The following is a 25,334-nucleotide window of genomic DNA, read 5'->3' as shown; positions in this document are numbered from 1 at the left end:
GGCTAAAAAGAGGAGACCTGAATATTCCTGGAAATGTTGGACTCTAGGGCTGGATATCTTGCAGGGAGCCCAGGAACAACCTGGGATAGTGGAAGGTGTCCCCATGGCAGGAACACCATGATCTTTAACTCACTTCCAACCCAAACCCTTCCATGATTTCTTTGAAAATTTCTGGAGGTCAGGCAAAGTGTTTTATCCTGATTTTAGCAATTTAATATAATTACTCCCTTTTTTAATTTTTTTTTTTTCATTTCTCTCTCACTATGGCATTTTCCCATCCCTTCCCTGGAATTATCTGAATAATAATAACAATACAAGACAGGATGGCTAAAAAGAGGAGACCTGAATATTCCTGGAAATGTTGGACTCTAGGGCTGGATATTTACAGGGAGCCCAGGAAAAATCTGGGATAATGGAAGGTGTCCCCATGGCAGGAACACCATGATCTTTAACTCACTTCCAACCCAAACCATTCCGTGATTTCTGTGAAAATTTCTAGGCAAAGTGTTTCATTAGCCATTTAGTGTAATTCCTCTTTTTTTTTAATTTTTTGTTTGTTTCTTTCTTTCTTACTGTGGCATTTTCCCCATCCCTTCTCTGGAATTATCTGAATAATAATAACAATACAATACAAGACAGGATGGCTAAAAAGAGGAGACCTGAATATTCCTGGAAATGTTGGACTCTAGGGCTGGATATCTTGCAGGGAGCCCAGGAACAACCTGGGATAGTGGAAGGTGTCCCCATGGCAGGAACGAGGTGATCTTTAACTCACTTCCAACCCAAACCATTCTGTGATTTCTGTGAAAATTTCTAGGCAAAGTGTTTCATTAGCCATTTAGTGTAATTCCTCTCTTTTTTTAATTTTTCTTTTTCATTCTCTCTCACTATGGCATTTTCCCATCCCTTCTCTGGAATTATCTGAATAATAATAACAATACAAGACAAGCAGGATGGCTAAAAAGAGACCTCTGAATATTCCTGGAAATGTTGGGCTCTAGGGCTGGATATTTGCAGGAACAACCTGGGATAGTGGAAGGTGTCCCCATGGCAGGAACACCATGATCTTTAACTCACTTCCAACCCAAACCATTCCGTGATTTCTGTGAAAATTTCTGGAGGGTCAGGCAAAGTGTTTCATTAGCCATTTAGTGTAATTCCTCTCTTTTTTAATTTTTTTTTTTTTTTGTTTCTTTTTTACTATGACATTTTTCCCATCCCTTCTCTGGAATTATCTGAATAATAATAACAATACAAGACAAGCAGGATGGCTAAAAAGAGACCTCTGAATATTCCTGGAAATGTTGGGCTCTAGGGCCGGATATTTGCAGGGAGCCCAGGAACGTGGCTGCACTGAGAAAGGGCTGTGGATAATCTTGGGATCTGTTCCATTCCCAGCTGAGGGAAACAAGATCTCCTGCTCCCATGCAGTGTCAGGCCAGCTAAGTGCATTAAGGTTTTGCTGCTCCTCAGGAGCATCTGCTCCAAGTGGGGATGCAGGAACCGGTGACCCCACACTCGGAGCCTCAGATGGTTCTGTTCCCAAGTGGTTGGTGTTGAACAGAGGGATGTGGAGAGCAAGAGGAGGGGAGTGTGGCAGCAGCAGGCGCTGAAAATGCTGGGAAATGCTCTGCTGAGAGCAGCCCTGTGCCCTGGAGCTGCTTTGGGAGGTGATGCTGGAGCAGCCTCGCCCGCAGCCCTTTGTTCGCCATTGATCGTGGGAGCTGCCAGGGCTTCCCGGCTGAGCTGAAATATTGATGAGGCTGCAGGGGGGCCGTGCCCGCAGGGCTGTGCCAGGGAGGGCAGGGCTGTGCCTGCAGGGCTGTGCCAGGGAGGGCAGGGCTGTGCCCAGGAGGGGCAGGGCTGTGCCCGCAGGGCTGTGCCCGGGAGGGCAGGGCTGTGCCTGCAGGGCTGTGCCAGGAGGGCAGGGCTGTGCCCGGGAGGGCAGGGCTGTGCCCAGGAGGGCAGGGCTGTGCCTGCAGGGCTGTGCCCGGGAGGGGCAGGGCTGTGCCCAGGAGGGCAGGGCTGTGCCCGGGAGGGGCAGGGCTGTGCCCAGGAGGGGCAGGGCTGTGCCTGCAGGGCTGTGCCAGGGAGGGCAGGGCTGTGCCAGGGAGGGCAGGGCTGTGCCCGCAGGGCTGTGCCCAGGAGGGGCAGGGCTGTGCCCGGGAGGGGCAGGGCTGTGCCTGCAGGGCTGTGCCCGGGAGGGCAGGGCTGTGCCTGCAGGGCTGTGCCCGGGAGGGCAGGGCTGTGCCCGGGAGGGGCAGGGCTGTGCCCAGGAGGGCAGGGCTGTGCCCAGGGAGGGCAGGGCTGTGCCTGCAGGGCTGTGCCCAGGAGGGCAGGGCTGTGCCCGCAGGGCTGTGCCCGGGATGGCAGGGCTGTGCCCGCAGGGCTGTGCCCAGGAGGGGCAGGGCTGTGCCAGGGAGGGCAGGGCTGTGCCCAGGAGGGGCAGAGCAGCTCCTGCCCAGCCAGGGCCCCGCAGCACCCACCGGGGCTGCTGTGCGAGGGGAGGGGAGCGGACGCTCCGGCTCCTGCTGGGATTCCAACCAGCTGGGATGGAAGCAGGAGCTGTGGAGGAGGATGTGGGATCCAGCCATAACCAGGGAATTCATCTCACCGACCAGAGCTCGGCCCAGGCACAGATCCAGGGCATCCTGCTTGTCCCCCTTGGCTGCTCCTTTCCTGTCCCCAGAGCAGATTTTCCTGCTGGATCTCCTCCCCGTGCTGCTGGGAGCACAAAGGGGGCACTGAGAGGTGCCCACCCTAAATCCTGCCCTCCTCCACCCCAGAATCCAGCCCTGCTCCCCACACAGGCCGAGGGGCTGGGCCAGGATCCGGGAGCAGCACTGGCGTCTGACGTGGGCAGGGGGATCAGGGAGCTCCTGCTTTCACCAGCCCAGGGAGGAGCCATCCGTGCTCTTGGCTTTTGGCTTCTTTTTCCTGCTTCTCTCAAGGCTGGGATTGAAGCTCTTGAGATGATATTTTGTGTTCAGATTTAGGTGTTTATTATTCCTTATTTCTATTGTTCCTTATTTATATTACTGTGAGTTCTACAGCATCCTGCTAACAAGCTACAAAATGGCCAATATCTTTTTATACAAGGTCTTTTAAGGCTAAACCATCCAATTAAGAAATGACACCTGAATTATTTGTACTTTTAACTTGCTAACTAATCACTCAAAGTCAGCAATGTGGGCTTTTTTTGTCTAATTACAAAATACTACTTAAACTTATGAAGAAGAAGGTGAAGAACAACCTGGCACTGCCCTAAAGCTTCTATTTTACCCCATATATATTGTTATATTTTAAAACTTTAAACTCTTAAGTTTTTACTCTGTGATGTGACAGACTTCTAATCAAACTCCACACCAGTAATCTCAGTGCTATCAATCAATTATGGAAGTTTTCTCCATGGCTTCAGGTCAAATATAATATTTTCTTGTGGCTCTGTGCCCTTCAGCACAGGAAGTTTAAAGTTCTCAGCATGCAGGGGATAAAGGAGCCTCAGTGGGGTTTGGGGTGACAGAGCTGCTGCTCCAGGTGGTGATTTCCATGTGGGAAGAGGTTTTGGGATCCCTGTCCCTGCTTTGGGATCCTTTGGGATAGGGAGGTGCAGCACAGAGCCACTGGGAGCTGGTGGCTTTTTCACATGAGAAAAAACATAAATTTCATGGGGGGGAGGCTTAGGGGCTGCAAATGTCACTTTTTATAAAGGAGTATTTTATGTTTTTCCTGTTGGATCTCCTTTTTAGGGAAGATGGAGCCAAATGAGTCGCTAGCAGCTTGGCAAAGTGCAGAGCAGCATGTTTGCATCCAGGAGGACAGGAAGGAAAGAGTCAAGCTTTTTGTAGGGCCTCCCTGGTGGGAACAGAATTTTTTTATGAAGGTTTTCCCTGAAACAGGTAGGATTTCATGGCAATCTGAAGGAAAGGTGAGGAAAATCATTTTTGCAGCTGTGTTTCAGATGAGAAAGGGTAGAAGAGAAGCCAGCAAGGAGAGCAGAGGAGTGAATTCCTTCCTGGGTTTGCTGAGCAGCTCCAGGAACAGGGAGAGGCGTTTCCTAGAGGACAAATTGTTGGGCTCTGAGTGAAATCCCTTGGCATAAACCTCAGTTAAAAGGAGTTTCATCTGTGTGGGGTCGGGGTCTCTTCTCCCAGGGAACGAGCAACAGGGCCAGAGGAAAACCTCAAATTGCATCAGGGAGGTTTAGGGTATTAGGAAAAAAATTCCTCATTGAAAGGCATTGAAATTCCTCTGCTGTCAGGCACTGGAACAGGGCAGGGCTGGAGTCCCCATCCCTGGGGGGAATCAAAGCCCATGGAGGTGGCACTTGGGGACATGGGCTGTGCTCCAGGGAACAGGGACAGGAGGAGAGGGAACAGAGGAGAGAGCCTCAGGGTGGATTTTGGGGAAAATTCCCCATGGAAAGGGCTGTGCAGCCCTGGCACAGCTGCCTAGGGAGCTTTGGAGTCTCCATCCCTGCTGGGATTTCAGAGCCCATGGAGGTGGCACTTGGGGACATGGGCTGTGCTCCAGGGAACAGGGACAGGAGGAAAGGGAACAGAGCAGAGAGCCTCAGGGTGGATTTTGGGGAAAATTCCCCATGGAAAGGGCTGTCCAGCCCTGGCACAGCTGCCCAGGGAGCTCTGGAGTCCCCATCCCTGGGGGGATTTCAGAGCCCCGTGGATGTGGCACTTGGGGACATGGGCTGTGCTCCAGGGAACAGGGACAGGAAGAGAGGGAGCAGAGGAGAGAGCCTCAGGGTGGATTTTGGGGAAAATTCCCCATGGAAAGGGCAGTGCAGCCCTGGCACAGCTGCCCAGGGAGCTCTGGAGTCCCCATCCCTGCTGGGATTGCAAAGCCCCATGGAGGTGGCACTTGGGGACATGGGGTCAGGCTGTGCTCCAGGGAATGGGGACAGGAGGAGAGGGAGCAGAGGAGAGAGCCTCAGGGTGGATTTTGGGGAAAATTCCCCATGGAAAGGGCTGTCCAGCCCTGGCACAGCTGCCCAGGGAGCTCTGGAGTCCCCATCCCTGCTGGGATTTCAGAGCCCCATGGAGGTGGCACTTGGGGACATGGGCTGTGCTCCAGGGAATGGGGACAGGAGGAGAGGAAGCAGAGCAGAGAGCCTCAGGGTGGATTTTGGGGAAAATTCCTCCCTGGGAAGAGCAGTGCAGCCCTGGCACAGCTGCCCAGGGAGCTTTGGAGTCTCCATCCCTGCTGGGATTGCAAAGCCCTGTGGATGTGGCATTTGGGGACATGGGGTCAGGCTGTGCTCCAGGGAACAGGGACAGGAGGAAAGGGAACAGAGCAGAGAGCCTCAGGGTGGATTTTGGGGAAAATTCCCCATGGAAAGGGCTGTGCAGCCCTGGCACAGCTGCCCAGGGAGCTCTGGAGTCCCCATCCCTGGGGGGAATCAAAGCCCCATGGAGGTGGCACTTGGGGACATGGGCTGTGCTCCAGGGAACAGGGACAGGAGGAGAGGGAACAGAGCAGAGAGCCTCAGGGTGGATTTTAGGGAAATTTCTCCATAGAAAGGGCAGTGCAGCCCTGGCACAGCTGCCCAGGGAGCTCTGGAGTCCCCATCCCTGGGGGGATTTCAGAGCCCCGTGGATGTGGCACTTGGGGACATGGGACAGTGGTGGCCTTGGCAGTGCTGGGGGATGGTGGGACTCAATCTGGGAGTGTTTTCCAACCTTAGTGATGCTGTGATTCCAAGGACACTCCCTCCCCTGTGTGTGCCCTCAGAGAGGGGTTCCTGACTGCGCCCTGTGCCCGCCCCCGTTCCCTGTTGATGGATTTTGTAGATTTTATTGAGATGGGGTAATGCTGAGTGATTGGTGTTAAAGTAACAGCAGCCCTGTGTGGCAAAAGCGAACGGGCTGAAAAGCATTTACAAAGTGCTGTAACCAAAATCCAGGTTAGCTTCTGATGGAATAGCTTTGGATTTACATCTCTTGTGCCTCGCTGTTCATCAGAACTGATAACAGAGCGAAATCCCTTCCAACCCCTCTCAGTTACCCCATCTCTGTGAAAGCTGGGAATGCCAGCGCTCTGGCAGGGTCACTGCTGGGCATGACCAGGAATGCCCTGCTGGCATTGTGGGGCACCAACCCCAGCTCACTGCCAGCACCAGGAGAGCCAGAACATCCCAAGGGCTGCACTGTGCCCGCCCTGGCACAGCTTGCCGTGCCCTTTGGAGCCACCAGGTGGGCTACAGAGTGCCCACCCTGGCACACCTTGCTGTGCCCTTTGGAGCCCCCCAAGGACTGCAGTGTGCCCACCCTGGCATACCTTGCCATGCCCGCCCTGGCACACCTTGCCATGCTCGCCCTGGCACACCTTGCTGTGCCCTCCCTGGCACACCTTGCCGTGCCCCCCTGGCACACCTTGCCATGCCCTTTGGAGCTCCCCCTGGCACACCTTGCCCTGCCCATCCTGGCACACCTTGCTGTGCCCTTTGGAGCCCGCCCTGGCACACCTTGCCGTGCCCCCCTGGCACCCCTTGCCGTGCCCTTTGGAGTCCCCCCGGCACCCCTTGCCATGCCCATCCTGGCACCCCTTGCCATGCCCATCCTGGCACCCCTTGCCATGCCCTTTGGAGCCCCCCTTGGCACACCTTGCCATTCCCCCCTGGCACACCTTGCCGTGCCCCCCTGGCACCCCTTGCCGTGCCCCCCTGGCACATCTTGCCATGCCCCCCTGGCACACCATGCCATTCCCCCTATGGCACATCTTGCCATTCCTCCCTGCCACACTTTGCCGTGCCCCCCTGGCACCCCTTGCCGTGCCCCCCTGGCACCCCTTGCCGTGCCCCCCTGGCACACCTTGCCATGCCCCCCTGGCACCTCTTGCCATGCCCCCTTGGCACACCTTGCCGTGCCCCCCTGGCACCCCTCGCCGTGCCCTGTGCAGCCCGGGCTGGGGGCGGTGTTTGCGGCGCGATTGCCGCGCTAATCCCGCCGTGACGCGGGGCTGGCACCCGCTGCCACCGCCCGGCTTTGCTGTGACATCGCGGCCCCGCTGCCGATTAGGATTTGTCTGCCCACCAACCGCGGTTAAAAATATCCCCTCCTGTCCCACATCCTGCCCGAGCTCCCCCGCTCCGCTCCCGTTCCCGGTGTGGGGCGGAACCAGCCCCGCTCAGCCCAGTTCCTTTGGGGTTCTGGGGTGGGAACACAGAATGGGCATTTCTGGGGGCAGAAAAACCTCATTTTGTTGTCTTTATTTGGCCCGGAGAAGAGGGGGTTTCAGGGAGATGTTATGGTGTGGAATGGGGATTTACAGGAGCGAGGTTTACAGGGATGGATTCCCGCTGTCACAGGGCAGGGTCAGGTGGGAGTTTGGGAAGGAATTCCAGGCTAAGCCCTGGCACAGAGTGCCCAGAGCAGCTGGGGCTGCCCCTGGATCCCTGGAATGTCCAGGGCCAGGTTGGACAGGGCTTGGAGCACCTTGGGACAGTGCCAGGTGTCCCTGCCATGGGGACAGCGGGTTGGAGCTGGATCTTCACGATCCCTCCCAGCCCAAACCATTCTGTGTTTCTTGGGGGAAAATATTTTGATGTGATGAGCACTCAGGATGTCCCAAGGCCTCTCTCCTCTTCACAAAGTGCCTGAGGAGCACAAGGAGCCTCCCAGGTGGTTCTGTGCCCCTGTTCTGTATCCAAATCTCATGTGGAGTCTCCTCTTTGAGAGCACAGAGGGAGGAGGGGAGGCCCCAGGAGTGACTCAGCTCCTGATGCTGTCCCTGCTCAGCCAGAGCTGGGTCATTTCTGCTCTGTCCGTGCCAGAGTTCCCAATATCCCAAAGGGAGCCAGGGAGGGGTTTGTGGAGCCCCTTCCCTGGGGCAATGAGAGATTTATCCAAGGGGTTTGTGGAGCCCTTCCCTGGGGTAGTGAGGGTTTATGGAGCCCTTCCCTGGGGCAATGAGGGTTTATGGAGCCCCTTCCCTGGGGCAATGAGGGGTTTGTGGAGCCCCTTCCCTGGGGCAATGAGGGGTTTGTGGAGCCCCTTCCCTGGGGCAATGAGGGGTTTATGGAGCCCCTTCCCTGGGGCAATGAGGGGTTTGTGGGAAGGGCAGGGAGAGGTTTATGGAGCCCCTTCCCTGGGGCAATGAGGGGTTTGTGGAGCCCCTTCCCTGGGGTAGGGAGAGGTTTATGGAGCCCCTTCCCTGGGGCAATGAGAGGTTTATAGAGACCCTTCCTTGGGGCAGGGAGGGTTTATCCCAGGGGTTTATGGAGCCCTTCCCTGGGGCAATTAGGGTTTATCCCAGGGGTTTATGGAGCCCTTCCCTGGGGCAATGAGGGTTTATGGAGCCCCTTCCCTGGGGCAATGAGGGGTTTATGGAGCCCCTTCCCTGGGGCAATGAGGGGTTTATGGAGCCCCTTCCCTGGGGCAATGAGGGGTTTATGGAGCCCCTTCCCTGGGGCAATGAGGGGTTTGTGGAGCCCCTTCCCTGGGGCAATGAGGGGTTTATGGAGCCCCTTCCCTGGGGCAATGAGGGTTTATCCCAGGGGTTTATGGAGCCCCTTCCCTGGGGCAATGAGGGGTTTATGGAGCCCCTTCCCTGGGGCAATGAGGGTTTATCCCAGGGGTTTATGGAGCCCCTTCCCTGGGGCAATGAGGGTTTATCCCAGGGGTTTATGGAGCCCCTTCCCTGGGGCAGGGAGAGGTTTATGGAGCCCCTTCCCTGGGGCAATGAGGGGTTTATGGAGCCCCTTCCCTGGGGCAATGAGGGGTTTATGGAGCCCCTTCCCTGGGGCAATGAGGGTTTATCCCAGGGGTTTATGGAGCCCCTTCCCTGGGGCAATGAGGGTTTATCCCAGGCCTTTCCTTGGACATTTCCAGTATTTCCCCCACTCGTGCTGGTCTCAGGGAGCTCCCAGCCCCTAAAGGAGCCGTGCCCTGTCTGGCCTTGTCCCCTGGCTTCTCCCTGACCTCAGAGCATCTCCAGCCCTCCCCTGGCGAGCTCTGCCATGCATTGCTGTGCTCAGGCCCTTGAGCCTGCCAGGCTCCCCAGCTGTCACAGCCCTGGCCTGCTTTGAGCACAGGCCATTCACCTTCCACGTGTCCTGAATTAGGGGAAATGGACAGGAGGGCTGGGTCTGTTTAAAAATTAAAGCTGATTACAGGGCATTAACATTACATTTAAAGCAATAGACAGCAGCCCTCCTCTCTCTCAGCACAGCTGCAATATGTTCCCTTTGTTCTGGGCTGCAAGAGGAAAGGGAGCAGCACTGCCAGCGACTCCAGGCTGGGCAGGATTTCTTCTTTAGCCATAAATTTTGAAAGAGGAGCTGCCTGTTGGCTGGTGCAAGAATTTAAAGCAGGTCTGACTACCTAAAGCAGTGAAGTTCTTTGGGCTGATCCTGAATTTCCCTTGGAAAATTCAGATGATCTGACACTGTTTTCTGAGTGTCGTGTTGGGACGTTTCATATTCGACGGATCCCAGTTGGTTTTTGTTAAATCCCACAATTTGCATGGCGACTCTTCATCCCAAAACCAGGAATTACTGGGTCTGGCTGGGAACACTCTGAATGTGATGCTGGACTGGGATTCCTTGTGGGTTTGGGTTGGATTTGATGCCTGTTTGTTTGGTGGATTTGTAGGATGCTTTTCCAGGCTTTGGCACCTCTATCTCACAGCCCCTCAGGAATTCAGGAGCTGCTCAGTGCAGGGTGGGTGCTGAAAAGAGGCCCCGTGGCAGGTGAAGGGATGGGTTTGCATTCCCTGATCCTGCTTTTCTCTGTGTTCAGGAAACCAAAGCTCCAGGGAGAGCTGAGAGCCCCTGGCAGGGCCTGCAGGGGGACTGGGGACAAGGCCTGCAGGGACAGCACCCAGGGAATGGCTCCCACTGCCAGAGGGCAGCCATGGGTGGCATCTTGGCAATGAGCAATTCCTGCCTGGGCTGGCATTGCCAGAGCAGCTGGGGCTGCCCCTGATCCCTGCAGATTTTGGTTTGCAGGGCCTCCTGCCTCATCCCCATCCGTGGTGGGGAGGGACAGTGCTGCACCACAGGCAAGGCTGGGGATGGCACTGCTGCTTCCACCTGTGCTGTGCCCAGGCAATTCATTCCCTGGGGTTCTCCTGGGCAGGCAGAGAGGGGCTCCCTGATCCCCTGGTCCCCCGTGGCTGGTGGGTGACAGCAGGACACAGCTCCTGCCACCATCACGGTGCCCTGCTGGCTGCGGGCTGGGCTGGCTCAGGCCGCCCTGTCCTGAAAATGGGAATGGAAGGAGGCTGCTGTGACCCGAGGGCACTTTGTGAGCCGTAATGGCTGTCGGGGGTGCGGGGTGCAATCTGATCCAAATGGGAAGCTGGCTGAAATCCCAGCAAGCTGTCGCTGCTGCGGGAGGCATCTTAGGAAATGAGCTGGGCTCTGGGAGCTCCCTCCCCACCCCGGGGATGCAGAAATGCCCTGCCTGCACCCTCAGGCTGCTCCCTGCAATGAGGTTTGCTGGCTCTTCATTTTCCCAGCTCGTGGCCTTTTGTTTTGCACCGAAGTTTCCTCCCTGCGGGGCCGCTTGTGGTTTGTGCGCTCCCTCTCTCGCTGCTCCTCTCTGGAATGCGCCTTCCCCGCTTCCTGAATGGGCTTCTCCAAACTCCTCTTGGCTTTCTCTGCCTTGAAAAGCGCTCAGCCCCTCTTTCCTGAGAGCCTCAGCTGCTTCCTCAGCAGGCTCTGCCCTCCCAGGTTCCTCCCTTGCTTTTTTCTGAGCACACCCAGAGGTTCTCTCGGTGCCTGGGTTTATCCTCCTCGGTGGATCTCCGGAGCAGGCTCTGGTTTTAAAGGCTGAAAGCACAGCCCCATCTGTCTGATGCCTCTGGGGCATAGTAAAGAGCCTGTCCTGCAGCCCCTGTGAGCAGAAAGGTTTTCCTTGTGCACCAGCCCTGCCCTGGCAGAGAGAGGAACATGGGAGGTTTTAATGAATTTTCCCAAGGGGCTGCACTCAACTTTCAGATTTCTGCTTTCCCAAGTGAAACTCTTTCCTCTTCCTTGATGTTCAGCCCTTAAATTTGGGATTGAGGAGGAGATTCCCTGCTCTGGGATTGACTGGGCTGTTATTTGAGGCATCAGCAGGCTGCACAGGAGCCTGAGGAGGTCCAGCTCTGTGTGGTGTTCACAGGGATCCCAGGCTGAGGGAAGGGATGAGGATCTGACTCCATGTTTCACAAGGCTGATTTATTATTTTATGATAGATATTACATTAAACTATACTAAAAGAATAGAAGAAAGGATTTCACCAGAAGTTTAGCTAAGAATAGAATAGGAAAGAATGATAACAGGGGCAGGACCTTGTGCTCGGACTCTCTGAGCCAGCTGACTGTGATTGGCCATTAATTAGAAACAACCACCTGAGCCCAATCACAGATGCACCTGTTGCATTCCACAGCAGCAGATAATCAATGTTTGCATTTTGTTCCTGAGGCCTCTCAGCTTCTCAGGAGGAAAGCTCCTAAAGAAAGGATTTTTCCATAAAAGATATCTGCGACCCAGCTGCACCTTGGTGTCCCTTGCCTGGTGACCATTGGGTGGCTTTGTCCCAAACACTGATGGGCACCCAAGGAGGAGAAGGCAAATCTGTCACCATGAGGACTCTTCCAGCTTCCAGCACTTTGCTTGGAGCCTGGGCAAGCAGTGGCTGAGCACTGGGCCGTCCCTGCTGTGATGTGCAGCCCAGCTGAGCAGAGGGGAGGAGGCAGAGCCACCTTCCCTGGCCCTGTGAGCACGGGGAGCGCCCTTCCCACAGCCTGGCGTCCCTTTGGGAAGGCACAGCGGGGGCATGTGGCTGTCCCTGCAGGGCCCTGTCTCTCTCTCCCAGTGACCTTCTCAGCTCGTGGAGACAGCTTGGCTTTGCTGCAAAGCAGCTCATGTGACAGCAGTAATCCTCAGAGGGTGGACAGCTGTGCAGGAAGATTCCAGGGAATCGCCCTATTTTCCCTGCTCCTCACACTCTGCGAGAGGCTGCACCAGCCCAGCCCCACTGGATGGCCCTGGAGCCATCCCTGAAAAGCCAGGGCAGGAGCCCTCACTGCCAGGATTCCTCCTGGAGCTGCACAACAGGTTCCAAGGATTTTAAGAAAGCCATTTCTCCCCAAGTGCTTTCCTCTGAATATTTTCCAGAACCACGAGTGGCATTTTTAAGCCTGAATTTGACTTCTGCCTCCCACCCTCCATATTTTTTTGGCATAATTTATTCCCTCACAGTTACACAAATTCTCCTCTCTGGGTAACATTGCCTGGTGGCTCATGTGGACCTTTTGCTCAATGGACTTTTTGCCCCCTGCCCATGGGGAGTTCAGTTCTGCCCTGGAGAAGATACAGACTGAGGGAGCACCAGCTTGGCATTGGTTTGAAATTAATCATGGGTTTATCATCCCCAGCTTACAGACTGTAGCAAACTTCCTTTCCCTGTGGCTTTGCCCCCTCGTTGTTCAGATCCCTGAACTTCCCCATCTCTGTTTTTCCCCATGATTTTCACCTTGAACCTCCCAGGGGAATTTCAGTGAGCGCGTGCTGGTGCTGACAAGTCCCAGGAGCTGATGACAGCTAAAGCAGGTGGTTTCAGCCTGAGACCCGGGTTCCTGCACCTCACAGGCAGCAATTCCCCTCAGTTCCCTGCAGGAATGAGGTGCCTGGGGTCGGGTGGGCAGCAGTTCCTTTGTGGCCGTGGAATCCCTGGGTTTCTGGAGCAGAAACCACCAGCAGGGTGTTTGTGGCTGCAGCAAATTGTCCACCAGTGGCCTGAGACAATCCCTTATTCCATGTAAGCCAGAGCCCAGCCCTCGGGAGGGACCATCTGTTCCTCTGGCCTGGGGCAGAGCTGAGCAGAGCCCTGCAGTGAAAGGCTCTCTGCAATTCCCCTGAGCCGCCTGATCTCTTCCCTTCCACCCCTTCCCACGGGGGAAACAACCAAAAACCCCAAAGCTTTGTGCTGCCAGGCATTAGGGGAGCTCTAATTGGTGTGTAAAGTGGGACTGCTGCCTTTAAGTGGTGGCCATGGAGCTAATGGAAGTGGAATTTTATTGCTGGCATCCATGGGGGATGCTCAGCTCCTTTGAAGTGGCAGGGATCAGCAGCCAGGGGGGTTTCTGCTCAGTCAGAGCCAGCAGTGAGTTTGGTCCCTGTTATTTCCCATTGCTCTGACCCAAGGATGAGTTATGATGTCTTTCTCAGAGGTTTCTGGTGCGTTCTCTCAAAAAAAAAACCCAGTTTGAGTTGCACTTCCAAATAGGAATTGCATAATAAGAGGTTTGAAGTCCAGCTTGGACTCAGCCAGGTTTTAGGGTTTCTGTGTGCTTGCTGCTGTTGGAGATGTGCTTCCTCACCTGTGGGCCTCCCATCTCAGCCAGAGCTGTGGGAATTTGGGCCTGAATCATCCCAGCAAGCTAAAATAAAAATAATTCTCCAGCCACCACCACCACCACAGCTCTCTCATTTTCCAACCTGTTCTGTCTGCCTGGGAAGGACAGGACAGGCTCTTGCACTGCTTGATTCTCCTCACAGATTTTGTCCATGTGCCACAATCTCCACTTTGCACATCCAGGGTGAGACCCACAGGGACAAAACAGCTGGAAATCTCCTTTTTGGGAAAACAAACTCACCCCTCTCCCTGCACCCATCGTTGCTTTCTCTTGGTGCGCAAAGGACACTTCCAACCCCCAGGCCTGCATGGTTGGAGCACAAAAGTTCTGTGCCTTCAGTCGCCAGGCCAGAGCCCAAAGTTTGTGTTTTTAGCACCAGATGTGCAGAGTTTGAAAGGGAGGAATCTGCCAGAGGCAGCAGCATTCCAAGGATAAATGCTCTCAGGAGAGCGAGGTGGGAGCCCATCGCACCCGGGGCAGCGGGGGACGGTGGGCTACAGAAAAGGAGGAATGTGGACTGTAAAAACTTGCTCTTTACATGAAAAGTTCCACATCTGAGCCGTGTTTCCACTGTGATTTATTGCTTACCTCGCTGAGGATGGGCCAGGTCCATCCTGCCTGGGGGAAACTGTGCCAAATGTGTCCCTTGTCCTGTAAAGGGCTGTGGACACCAAAGCCCAGGAGGGGATGTGCTGTTTGCAGCAGGGATGCTTTTCTAGCTGGATTTGGAGGCTGTGCTTTGAGGAAAAGGGGAAAAAAAGGAGCCTTCAGGTGCATTTGCAGCCCCTTTTCCCCTAAGGAAAAAAGCCAGACTTACCTCCTGGTATCTGGGCAGGACGTAGTGCAAGGTGAGGCTCCAGCAGATCACCACAGCTGCAGCTTTCCATAGCAAGGTAAAGCTTTAAATGCCTTCCCAAGGAATTGTCCTCCTCCAAAGGCTCTCCTGGGGGGCTCCAGCCACCTCTGTTGGGTTAGGAGCACAGAATTCCCTGGCACAGAGGCACTGATGGGGCAGGGGGGGAGAACCGAGGCGTCAGGTTGGCCATGAATGTGCACCCTGTTGTGGCAGGGAAGGCTCCTGGGGAGCAAATCTGCAAAAATGCTGGGAAAATGGCTTTTAGATGGAGCCAGGGCCTATCTGGTTACAGCTTGCCTTTCTGCCAGCACAATGGCTGCTTTATGTCTCCATGTGCTCAGCGCTCTCTAGGATGTGCCCGCGTCCGTCCGTGCTCGCTCGCGATCCGTCGGCCCCGCCGGAACCTGCCGGGCACCCCGAGCCTTAAATTCACATGGATTCATCCCAGGCCCCAAGGAGGGCCTGGAGTCCATGAACTTCCCAGCCTCGTGCTCCTGGGACGTGTGGGAATTCCACTTTGGCAGCCATTTGTCTCTCACGGTGGGAATTGTGGAGAGCTTTGTTGGAGGCGGCCTGAGCTCCTCCGTGATGGATTTCACTGCAGGCTTTCCTCAGTGGGCCTCTCTGGGCCAATTCAACATCTAAATATTGGTAAAATACCTGGCAGTGCCTTATTCTCACCTCCCGCTTGCACACTCCATGTTCTGTATGGAATTAGAAATATTTCAGTTGCTCTGCCTGACATTGGGGTGCTACCAATGTGGGGGCACTGAATTTTTGCACTCACCCAGTAAACCAAAGGATGCATTTCCTACGAATACATTAATGACCCCACTAAATCCCCCTCTCCAGCTGAAGTATCTCCCCTTTTACACTTGCATTTCATTGTCAGGCATGCTAGCAGCAGACTATTCATGTTGCAAGTGGAACGTGGCAGAGGGTTCGTCAGGTGAGTGGATTTTTGTGGTGGTAGTTTGGAATGCTGGGATTTAGCTGGTTTTGCACTTGGACCCTTAGGTCCCTCTGGGTGTTTCTTGGGGTTAGAGGGGCTCTGTCTGTCTGGTTTTTGTGTCTGAACACCATTTGGGGTTGAAATGCCTTTGGGATGTGGTGATTTCACTCAGGTAATAAAATGGTTTTGTAATTTTAGGTGCCATGCTTCACACAGTAGCCATTAATAAAAACCTGTGGAAAATACAGGACACTAAAAGCTGTTTATAAAAGCAGGATAAGAATCCATCTCTTCCTCTGGGAGAGCCCCATGGATGTTAAAAGCAAAGTATTTTTGGCAAAATCTACCAGGGATCCCTTTGAGGTGCTTGTTCAGAATCTCATTCATGGTTTAACACCTGATTCCTGGGGAGAGGAACAGAATGATTTATCCTGAGGTGTTTCCTCTCCCCAATCCCTGAGAAGCTGGGCACAGATAACCCCTGTCTGCCCCTGTCCTGTACCAACACCCAGCAGTTCATGGGGGAAGCAGAGCCCAGCTGGAGCAGACCTTTGGGGTTTGGACTTTCTCTATTTTTATCTGTGTTTCGTGTCGAGATGATTGACCACGATAGACTCCTAATCTTCTCAGGTGTGTCCACGCCAAAGCCAGCTCATCAGGGAGGCTTAGACAGGTTATTCTCTAAGCTTCCAGCCCTGGAGCCCAGGAAAAGCCTTCCTTCCCACAGGTGGGCACATTCCCTGGGTTTGTCACCTCCTCTAAGTGACAAATCGACTCCAGGTCTAGGTGAGGACTGAGCTTGAGCAGGGACAGCTCAGTTCTGCCCCAGGGGCTGTTCTCCAGCTCTGAACTCACCCCACGAAGGGGAGAGGAGGCCTCAGGTAAGGCAAAGTAAAAAGTGTGGAGCTAATCCACCCCCAGGACACCAAACTGCTGTTCTGCTGTTCCCAAGCACCTTTTTCTCGGGAGTTTTTCCACCAAAAAAAAAAGGGGAAAGCTGGGATTTCAGCTTGTTTCCCATGTTAAACATCACTGCAAGTTTTTTTCCTCCTGGGACTGTCCTTGCTGCAGAGACAGAGGTCCATGGCACTGGTGTCACCAGTGAAGGACACGTTTGTCACAGTTCCTGCAGACTGAGGGTCTTTGCTGTGCCAGGGAAGAGTCTGGGCATCAGTTTGGCTCACTGGGATTTGATTTCCCTCTTTCCATGGAAGTGCAGAGGCTCCAGAGGAGATAATTCCTGTAAATCAGGAGTTCCAGCCCTGTGGGTTTTTTCTCAAAGTGCTGCAACTTAAAAGAAGTCCAGAAACTCCCTAAACATCCAAAACAAAGCCCAAAAACTCAAAGCCCCCACAAAAGATCTGGAAGAAATAAGGAAGATTAATGCAAAGGTGTTTCAGATCTTGGCTGGGCCATGCCCTTCCCTCCTCACAGGGAGGAAGAAACCAGGAATGTCCCAAAGGTGCTGGTGCTCCCAGCCAGGGCAGGGAGGTTGGTTCCTGACCGAGATTTGGAGGTAAACCCCAAGTTTGGATGTTTGGATTTGATTTATAACAACACCTTGTTGCAGAACACCAGCATTGTGCTGAAGCTGAGTGGGTGGGAGGAAGATTGAGCTGTGGTGTAAATGTGGTGTTGCCTCCTGGCCTGCCCCGTTCCCATGGCGTGGGGCAGGAGCTCCCAGATCAATTTGTTCCTTACTGGGGTTTTGACCAGAGTAGCTGCTGTAAAGACAGGTAATGGAGGATCTTGGATGAGGACCACAGCTTCTTGCAGATAATTTGGTGCAGAAACCTTCACGTTGTGACCTGGCTGGCACACAGGTTCTGCAGGGAAGAGCTGTCACTTGTGAGCCTGGAAAGTTCTCTCAGAGCTTGCATCACTGCCTGGGGGTTTTGTGGTTTGTCAGAGTCACAGAACCCAGACCAGCCTGGGTTGGAAGGGACCAAAGATCATCTCCTGTTCCAGCCACACCTCCCATCATCCCAGGCTGCCCCAAGCCCTGTCCAGGCTGGCCTTGGACACCTCCAGAGATGGGGCACTGAGCATTTCTGATGGGAAAAATCCTTCAGTTGTCATCCCGAGACATGTCAGAGTCAATCACTGATGCTCTTGCAGCTGGAGTGGTAAAAGATGGAGGCTGAGCTTTCATTCATCTTATCTTAAACCAAGTGTCCGTGTTGAGAGATGTCTGTGCTCCTCTGCCCCTGCTGAGTGTGGTGGGGTTCCTGAAATGCTTCATTCCTGAGGCTGCCTTTGGGTGAAGTCCCTTCCATGGTGTCGTGTCAGCACCTCGTGCCTCCAGGGACACGTTTGGTTTGGCATTCAGGCTTTGTCAGGGTCACACCTGACTTGGAGGGCTCTCCTTTCAGCTGCTGTGGCTGGACCTGGTCAGAAACGGGTTTATCTCCCTGGAAATACACCCTGGTGCCCACTGATTGTCCCCCTCCTCCACCTCCTGAAGGCCTCTCAGTCAGTTCCCCAGAAGGGAGGTGCTCAACAGGATATTTTATTGAAATCTTCACAAACCAAGCTCCCAGTCAGAGGAAACATCAAATAAAAAATCAGTTGTGGGACATTTTAACGTTTGTGCTGAGCAGTGTTGGCAGTGACACTCCAGGTGGTGGCCAGAAGTGGTGAGGACAGCAATGGGTTTTGCTCCACGATTCTGTAGGACCATCCCCTTCCCTGAGCCAGCCTCAGTCTCCCTTCTCTAAAACACCTCCAGTGATGGAGACTCTGCTCCAGAGCTTCCCCAGCCTTATTTCAGCTGCCATCTGGGATTTTTCCACCTCCTAAGTGCAGGTTTCCATGCTGCACCTCAAGCTCGTGTCTTACTGAGGGAAAAACCATCAGAAAAGATGATTATTCCTACTTACCTGCATCAGCCTTGATGTTTTACACCTGGGAATGCAGACCAAAGCATGCCCTTTCATTGTGCTGCCTACTAAAGGCAATAATTTCATTTTTTGGAGGTCTTCTGGCTTGATTTCGGGGTTTTTTTGTGTATTAAAATCTCCTCATTCTGAATCATTGACAAGAATTCTTCCATCACACCTTCAGAAGTCGCCTTGGCTCTGCAGGGAGCTGGTGATGAGGTGGTGTCTGCTGCCCTGCCGTGCATTCCTGAGCCCAGGAATCTCAGCTGGATTCCTCAGCCCTGCCTCTGGAGCAGGGGAAGGAGCAGGTGCAGGAGCATCTGCCACCATCAGCAGGATGGTTTCCCCCAGTGCTGATGGGAACAAACTCCTCTGGAGGAGGAGCTGGACATCAACAGCCAAGAAAGTCCAGTGGAAAACTCCCCTTTTTGAGCCTTTTCCGTTTGGTGCTGAAACAGGGGCTGAGGGACTGCTGAGGTTGCTCACTCCTGACCCTGCAGCGCTCACAGCTTGCAGCATTTGTGCCTTTGGTGCCCAGGAAACCAGAGCACAAAGAGTCAGCCTTGGCCTCTGGAGCCAAGGATCCCAATGGCAGCAGCAGTCGAGGCTCTGGGTTTTCATCTGGGTTTTCATCTGGGTTTTCATCTGGGTTTTCATCAGGGTTTTCATCTGGTTTTCATCTGGGTTTTCATCATTTTGCCTTGCTCCAAACCAAATGTCCTGTGCTCTCTGAGGGGCTCCAAGGTGATGGCTCAAGTCCCTGTGCATTTTCCATTTTGTGACATAGATGAACTGCCAAGAGCAATAGTTCTGTGCTGCTTCATGACCCCAGAGTTGTGTCCCCACTCCTCCTCCATCCCAGCATTGTCCTTGGGACATCTCAACCTGCAGAGCCATCAACTCCCCTCAGGGGACATCTCCACTCTTGGCTTCTTCCCTCAAGTGCTGAGCAGTTCCCACCATCCCCAGGTGCCTGGAGCTGGCTCCTCACCCCTGCTGAGGACAGGAGGGGCTTTTTGGGGGCTCCATGGTGGGGAAGCAAAGGCACAGCCTGGCTGCCTCTTCCTGGGAGCCCGTGGGCACGGTCTGTGCTGCTCTGTGTGTGCTCCGTGCCCTCTGCTGCTGTCCCTGCCAGGCAGGAGTTCCAGTGGGATCCCATCCCCTGCCTGCCCCGTTCCTCACACTTTCTGTGCACAAATGTATTTCCTAAATATTCAAGAAGTTGGTTTGGGGCTGGTTGGGTTTGGTTTTTTTTTTTTGTCTAATGGATTTCCTGTTTTTAATACAATTGAAAGGGTCTGAAATCCATGCTTTAGATTAACATATGCCAGCTAGATTAGGGCTAATCAGGGCGCAGGTCTGAGCAGATGCAGCGCGGGGCCAATCCCAGACCTGATTACAGCATCTCAGTGCTCTAATCGTCTCTCTCCCAAGGGCGATCAGCCCTGCTCTAATGCACAGCAGACTTTGCAGCCCTCTCTGCTCTGGTTTGTCACCACCCCTGGCAGGAAGGGCCACCACGTCATCCTCTGAGGCGATTTGCGCTAATCCCGCGCGGAGCAGAGCGGGATCCATCCGCGCCCGCCGCCTCTCACCGAGACTTCCCGGAGCTCCCAGAGCTGCCCAGGCTGGGCCAAGCCCTGGCTGAACCAACTCACCCTTCCCAAACACCGCCCAGGCCTCTCCAGTGCCCGGTTTTGGCACGTTTGGGCAGCTCGAGCATCGTGTGCTCTGTGTCCCACAGGGTGGTGGTGGTGGCTCTGCTCCCTGGGCTGTCCGTGCTTGATCTCCTCTGGGTTTACAACCCATCACCCAAAGGGCTTAGTTGGCTTGTTGGTCTGGAGCAGGGATTTGAGGTGCATGCCAGGCCAGAGCTGCAGCTCCTGCCTAAACTGGGATGTGCTGTGTTCCCCCAGGGGTCTGCCCGGAGATTTCCTTCAGCAGGGCTGAGCCTGAGCTCTGCTTGCTCATTTCTGCTGTTCCTGAAATTCCCACTGACCAGAGGGAGCTGGGAGCCTCCTCCTGCCTCTGTGCCCCTGTGGGAGCTGGTGCTGAGCGGCCAAGCAGGGAAGCAGCTCCTGGGCTGGGCTGGGACCCCTCAGGTTGGGGGATCAGGAGCATTCCCAGCCCCAGACCCCGAGGGAGGGCGGAGGCAGCGCCGGGGTCACCCACCTGGTCAGCACGATTAACTCCTAAGCTTTCCTGTCTGCACACAGAGTTATCCAAGGACACAGAGCTGCCTCTGTTACCAAACCGGTGCCCTTGGCGGGGCAGGGCTCTGCTCCTGCTCCTCAGCCCAAAGGGATTGTGCTGCTTTTTCAGGAAAGCCTCGCTGCCCATCCATCCGTCCCGTGCTGCTGCTGCTGCTGCTGGAAGCATTTGCCCACCTCAAAAAGCTGGTTTTTCCCCCAGCAGAGCTGTGGGTAGTTTCTGAAATGTCTAAATGATCTCACTTGTCCAAATGCCCCTTGGCCAAGCCAAAGGTGGAGGTGGGCACAGGGATAACACCAGAGTGGAATGATGGAGTTTCTCCTGCCAGCCTGCAGGATTTGCCATCCCCCTGGCCTGCCCAGCTCTGTTGAGATCTCTTTGCTGTTTTTTGCACCTCTTTCCACCATTCACATCACAGTGACCCTCAGGGGCCTTGTTGTTTTGTTGTCACCTTGGTTGGTGTTTCCTGGCTCACCAGGACTCACCCTTGGCACTGCGGCGTTTTCCTGCCAGCCCGAAGCTTTGCCAGCTCCATCCTCAGCCTGGAGGCCTCTGATCCATTCCTGCAGCCTTGGGAAAAGCTGCTCCTACTTTGCTGGACCCATCCGTGGTTGGGGAAGGGCTGGGAAAGGGGGATTGCTTTCCTGTCTGTGTTCTGTGTGTCACACACACACTGTGAGGGCCTGGGGCAGTGCCAGGGCTTGCTGCCCTTTCCCTGTGAGGGCAGAAGGGCCTGGCTGGGGTGGGGAGGGAGCAGGAGGAAGGGAATTGTGTTGGAGAGGGTTGTAATGGGGTTCATGGATGCACAGCAATGGGATCCTCTCACGTGTCACCGGTGGGGTGACCTGCAGAGTTACAGGGGATGGGAGAAGCCAAATTTATCCCTTCCTCAGCCCCACCGTTCCCAATTCTGGGCATATCAAGTGGAAAACCCGTGGGGAGTGTGTTCCTCACCATGGGGGATCCCTGGTGGTTTGTGGGGTGGGTGGGAGCAATCCCTGCTCCAGGAAAGCTCGGCCTGATGGGTTTGGCTGAGCAGCTCCCTCTGTACCACCCCAAACGTGGCTGGGCTGGGTTCCTCCTCCAGAAATGATGTTATTTCTTTGCTCCTCATCCTTATTCCCTCCCTGGCGCTGCACAGCCCCGGGGTGTGGGCCCCAAGGTGCTGCCACCCATCTCAGCCCCATCCCATCCCTGTTCCATCCCGCTGGCTCCAGGGAGGGCAGATCCACCCAGCCTGGGCACAGCTGGGGGCACTTCCTCAAGTTGTAAAGTCCTAAAGTTCCTTCCTGATTGCTGCTTTTCATGGACAGAGTCATGGCATGGTTTGGGCTGGAAGGAACTTTAAAGATCATCCAGTTCCAACCCAAACCATGGCAGAGACACCTTCAAATATCCCAGGGTGCTCCAAACCCCGTCCAGCCTTGGGCACTGCAGGGATCAGGGGCAGCCCCAGCTGCTCTGGGAATCCCTTCCCAAAATCCCAGCCCAGGCTCCCTCTCCAGGGAATTCCCTCCATTCCCAGCTCTCCCAGCCTGGCATTGGATCCATCCCCACCCCGACTCCTCTCCAGGAAGGGATTTTGGGCTCTGGGGGCTTCACTGGCAATCTCAGCACTCCAGGAAGGGTCTCCCTTCCCTTTGCCATCCCCAACTTCCATAAAAACCCCTGGGGATGGATTCTGAGTGTCCCAAATGCCAGAATGGTTTGGGTGGGAAGGGCCCTTCAAGCCCATCCCATTCCAAGCCCACCATCCCAGGCTGCTCCAGCCTGGCCTTGGGCACTGCAGGGATCAGGGGCAGCCCCAGCTGCTCTGGCAATGCCAGCCCAGGCAGGAATTGCTCATTGCCAAGATGCCACCCATGGCTGCCCTCTGGCAGTGGGAGCCATTCCCTGGGTGCTGTCCCTGCAGGCCTTGTCCCCAGTCCCTCTGCAGCTCTCCTGGAGCCCCTGCAGGCCCTGCCCTGTGCTGGCAGCTCTGCCTGGAGCCTTCCCTGCTCCAGGGAACATTCCCAGCTCTCCCTGGATCCCTCCCTGCTCCAGGGAACATTCCCAGCTCTCCCTGGATCCCTCCCTGCTCCAGGGAACATTCCCAGCTCTCCCTGGATCCCTCCCTGCTCCAGGGAACATTCCCAGCTCTCCTGGATCCCTCCCTGCTCCAGGGAACATTCCCAGCTCTCTCAGATCCCTCCCTGCTCCAGGGAACATTCCCAGCTCTCTCAGATCCCTCCCTGCTCCAGGGAACATTCCCAGCTCTCCCTGGATCCCTCCCTGCTCCAGGGAACATTCCCAGCTCTCCTGGCTCCAGCCCTGGAGCAGCTCTGGGGCCTCCTCTGGGCTCACCCCATCAGCTCCAGGCGCTCACAGGGCTGAGAACCCCGCTCCAGGTGGGAGAGCTCCAAAGAGCCCCCCAGAGCAGCCCCCAGCCCCCTGGGCACCTCCTGTGGCACTGTCCCCACACCGTGGGCACCTCCCGTGGCTCTGTCCCCACACCATGGGCACCTCCCGTGGCACTGTCCCCACACCATGGGCACCTCCCGTGGCACTGTCCCCACACCATGGGCACCTCCCATGGCACTGTCCCCACACCATGGGCACCTCCTGTGGCTCTGTCCCCACACCATGGGCACCTCCCATGGCTCTGTCCCCACACCATGGGCACCTCCCATGGCACTGTCCCCACACCATGGGCACCTCCCGTGGCTCTGTCCCCACACCATGGGCACCTCCCGTGGCTCTGTGCCCCCTCCTGACCGCCGGTGTCCGTTTGTCCGCAGGGCTGGTGCAGATCCCGGTGAGCATGTACCAGACGGTGGTGACCAGCCTGGCGCAGGGGAACGGCCCGGTGCAGGTGGCCATGGCGCCGGTGACCACGCGCATCGCCGACACGGCCGTCACCATGGACGGCCAGGCCGTGGAGGTGGTGACCCTGGACCAGTGACCCCGGAGCAGCCCCCGGCCCTGCCCAGCCTCCTCCTCTGCAGAATTTTTACGCCTCTCCAGAGATGCAATCAGGTGGCATTTTGAGTCTCTCGGCTTTGGAAGAAAAACTTTTTTTTTTTATTTTATTTTTAAATTTTTTTCCTCTTTTTTTTTTTTTTAAATCGAGAAAACTAGGAAAAAAAAAAACACAAAAAAACCAACCAAATCCTGGCAGAGGATGTGTGTAAAGTGCATTTTTCTAGCGCCACTCTGCTCTCGGAGGAAGCCAAATTGTGACGGGACTTTGATTCTGAGGAGGTTGGAAAGAAAAGGAAAATCAAAATAAAGCGACCCTTGATGCCCCGTTTTCCCCCACGTGGGATCGAGCAGGAGGAGGCTGGGGGGCAGCACGGACACCCTCGGCCAGCACCGACCTCGACAGCAAATTAGGTATCAAAGATTTTAATATGGACTTTTATATTCCGAAAAACCCACCCTGGATACACAAACAAAACAGAAAAAAAAAAACCAACAAAAAAAACCCAACAAACCACAAAAGGAAAAAAACAACAAAAAAAAAAAAGCTTGGGGAAAAAAATAAAAAAAAAAAAAGACTCCTGGGAAGGAAGAAAAAAAAAAAATTAAAAAAAATGAAATGCATGTGTGACTGCAGGGGGGTGGATGAGACCTCCCTTGGGATGGATGATGCTCTTCCAGGAGCCTGCCGCAGGATCCGCGCCCGCTGGGCTCCCTTGGTGCACACTGGAGACCCGTTCCTACTTCTCTGCTCTCGTACCTGCCATTTTACATCCTCGGGGTTGTTTTGTTTTTTTTTTTTTCCTTTATTATTATTATTATTGTTGATGTTGTTGTTATTGTTATTATTATTTCGTGGCTCTAGACTGGAGCGGAAGCGCCTCTCAAGGGGCTCTGGCTGTGTCCCCCCCTTTTCTCCCACCACATTCCCGGGATTTCCCTCCAAAGGAGCCGCCTGGGGCTCGCCCCATTCCCAGCCCCTCCTCTGCCCTGCAGATCCCACAGGAAAAGCTTTGCCTGAGGGGGCTGCGAGCGAGACCCTTCCCTTTGGGGGCCCCTCTGCCTCTCCCAGCACGGTTTCAACCCCAAAATCCTTCCCAGGAGGGTTCCAAAAGCCTTTGGGGTGGGCTGGGGGTGTTTTTGGGGGGCAGATTTTACTCAGCATCCCCATGGGCCAAACCCTGGTGCCCAACCAAGCCCCTTCCCCCCCCCTGCAAGCACTTCCCGTGGGATTTCATTTTTGGGGTTATTTTGGGGGGTTTTTTATTCTCATTTCCACGTGGCCGTTCAAGTTCTCCACGCCTCGCTCTGCCTTCGAGGGAGTTTTCAGATTCTTGTATTTACTTGTTTTATATGGGGGAAAAAAAACAAAAACCCACAAAAAACAAACCTATCCAATGTTCTTTGTATACAGTTCTTGGGTCCTTTTTCCGAGGGGAGGGAGATCTTTCCATAGAGACAGTCCTGGTTCTCCAATCCATGACGTTTTTTGGGTTTGGTTCTTTTTCTAATGATTATTTTTTTATCGTCGTTGTGAAGATGTCGGTGGCTTTCCAAGTCAGTGTTTCTTTGGCGATGAAATGAGGTTCTTTTAGTCCTCCCACCCCCCCCAAAAATAAAAAGACAAAAACCAGGCAAATAGCAGAGCATGGACCCCCCCCTTGTTTTCCCAGTGTCTATTATTGCCTCATTCAATAAATTGTTACAAATGTGTCTACCCGGGTGTCCAACTCTCCTGTTTTGGGGGGACTTTGGGGAATATTTGGGAATATTTGCCATCCCTCCCTTCCTGGTGGGTTTTGGGCTTTGGCCCCTCCCGTGTTGGGGCTGGGGAGGAGAAGCTGAGCATCACCTCATGGTGATGGTTTTGGGCTTTAATCCTCTTTTTGGTGCAATTTATCTCATTTTCATCTTCCAGCATCAACCTTGGGGCTGCTGGAGCATCCCCCTGTGCTGAGCTGCCTTTTGGGGTGAATTCCCCCGTTTCCAGCCCCGTCTCACCCCCAGGGCCGATGGTTTTTTGGGATGCAAACCCAAGGAGGAGGCAGGAAACGCAGGGATGGGTTTCAGCAGCTTTATTGAAGGATGGTTCTGGATCCAGGCAATCCTGCAGGGCTCC

At 54.6% G+C, this 25,334-nt stretch overlaps 1 protein-coding gene across 2 annotated transcripts in view; it reads left to right on the top strand.

Annotated features, from left to right (window-relative positions):
* Window positions 1-24,921, top strand: part of NRF1 (nuclear respiratory factor 1) — a 79,652-nt gene extending 54,731 nt beyond the window's left edge. For both annotated transcript variants that reach the window (XM_064703113.1, XM_064703114.1), the window contains exon 11: window positions 23,035-24,921. In XM_064703113.1, the coding sequence (XP_064559183.1) occupies window positions 23,035-23,198 (164 nt within the window). In that variant the 3' untranslated portion in view covers window positions 23,199-24,921. The remainder of the gene's footprint in view (window positions 1-23,034) is intronic.
* Window positions 24,922-25,334: the final 413 nt, after the last annotated feature.

The sequence above is a fragment of the Zonotrichia leucophrys genome, chromosome 1A (assembly GCF_028769735.1).
Source record: "Zonotrichia leucophrys gambelii isolate GWCS_2022_RI chromosome 1A, RI_Zleu_2.0, whole genome shotgun sequence".
NCBI lineage: Eukaryota > Metazoa > Chordata > Aves > Passeriformes > Passerellidae > Zonotrichia > Zonotrichia leucophrys.
This window is presented reverse-complemented; position numbering and strand designations above follow the sequence as displayed.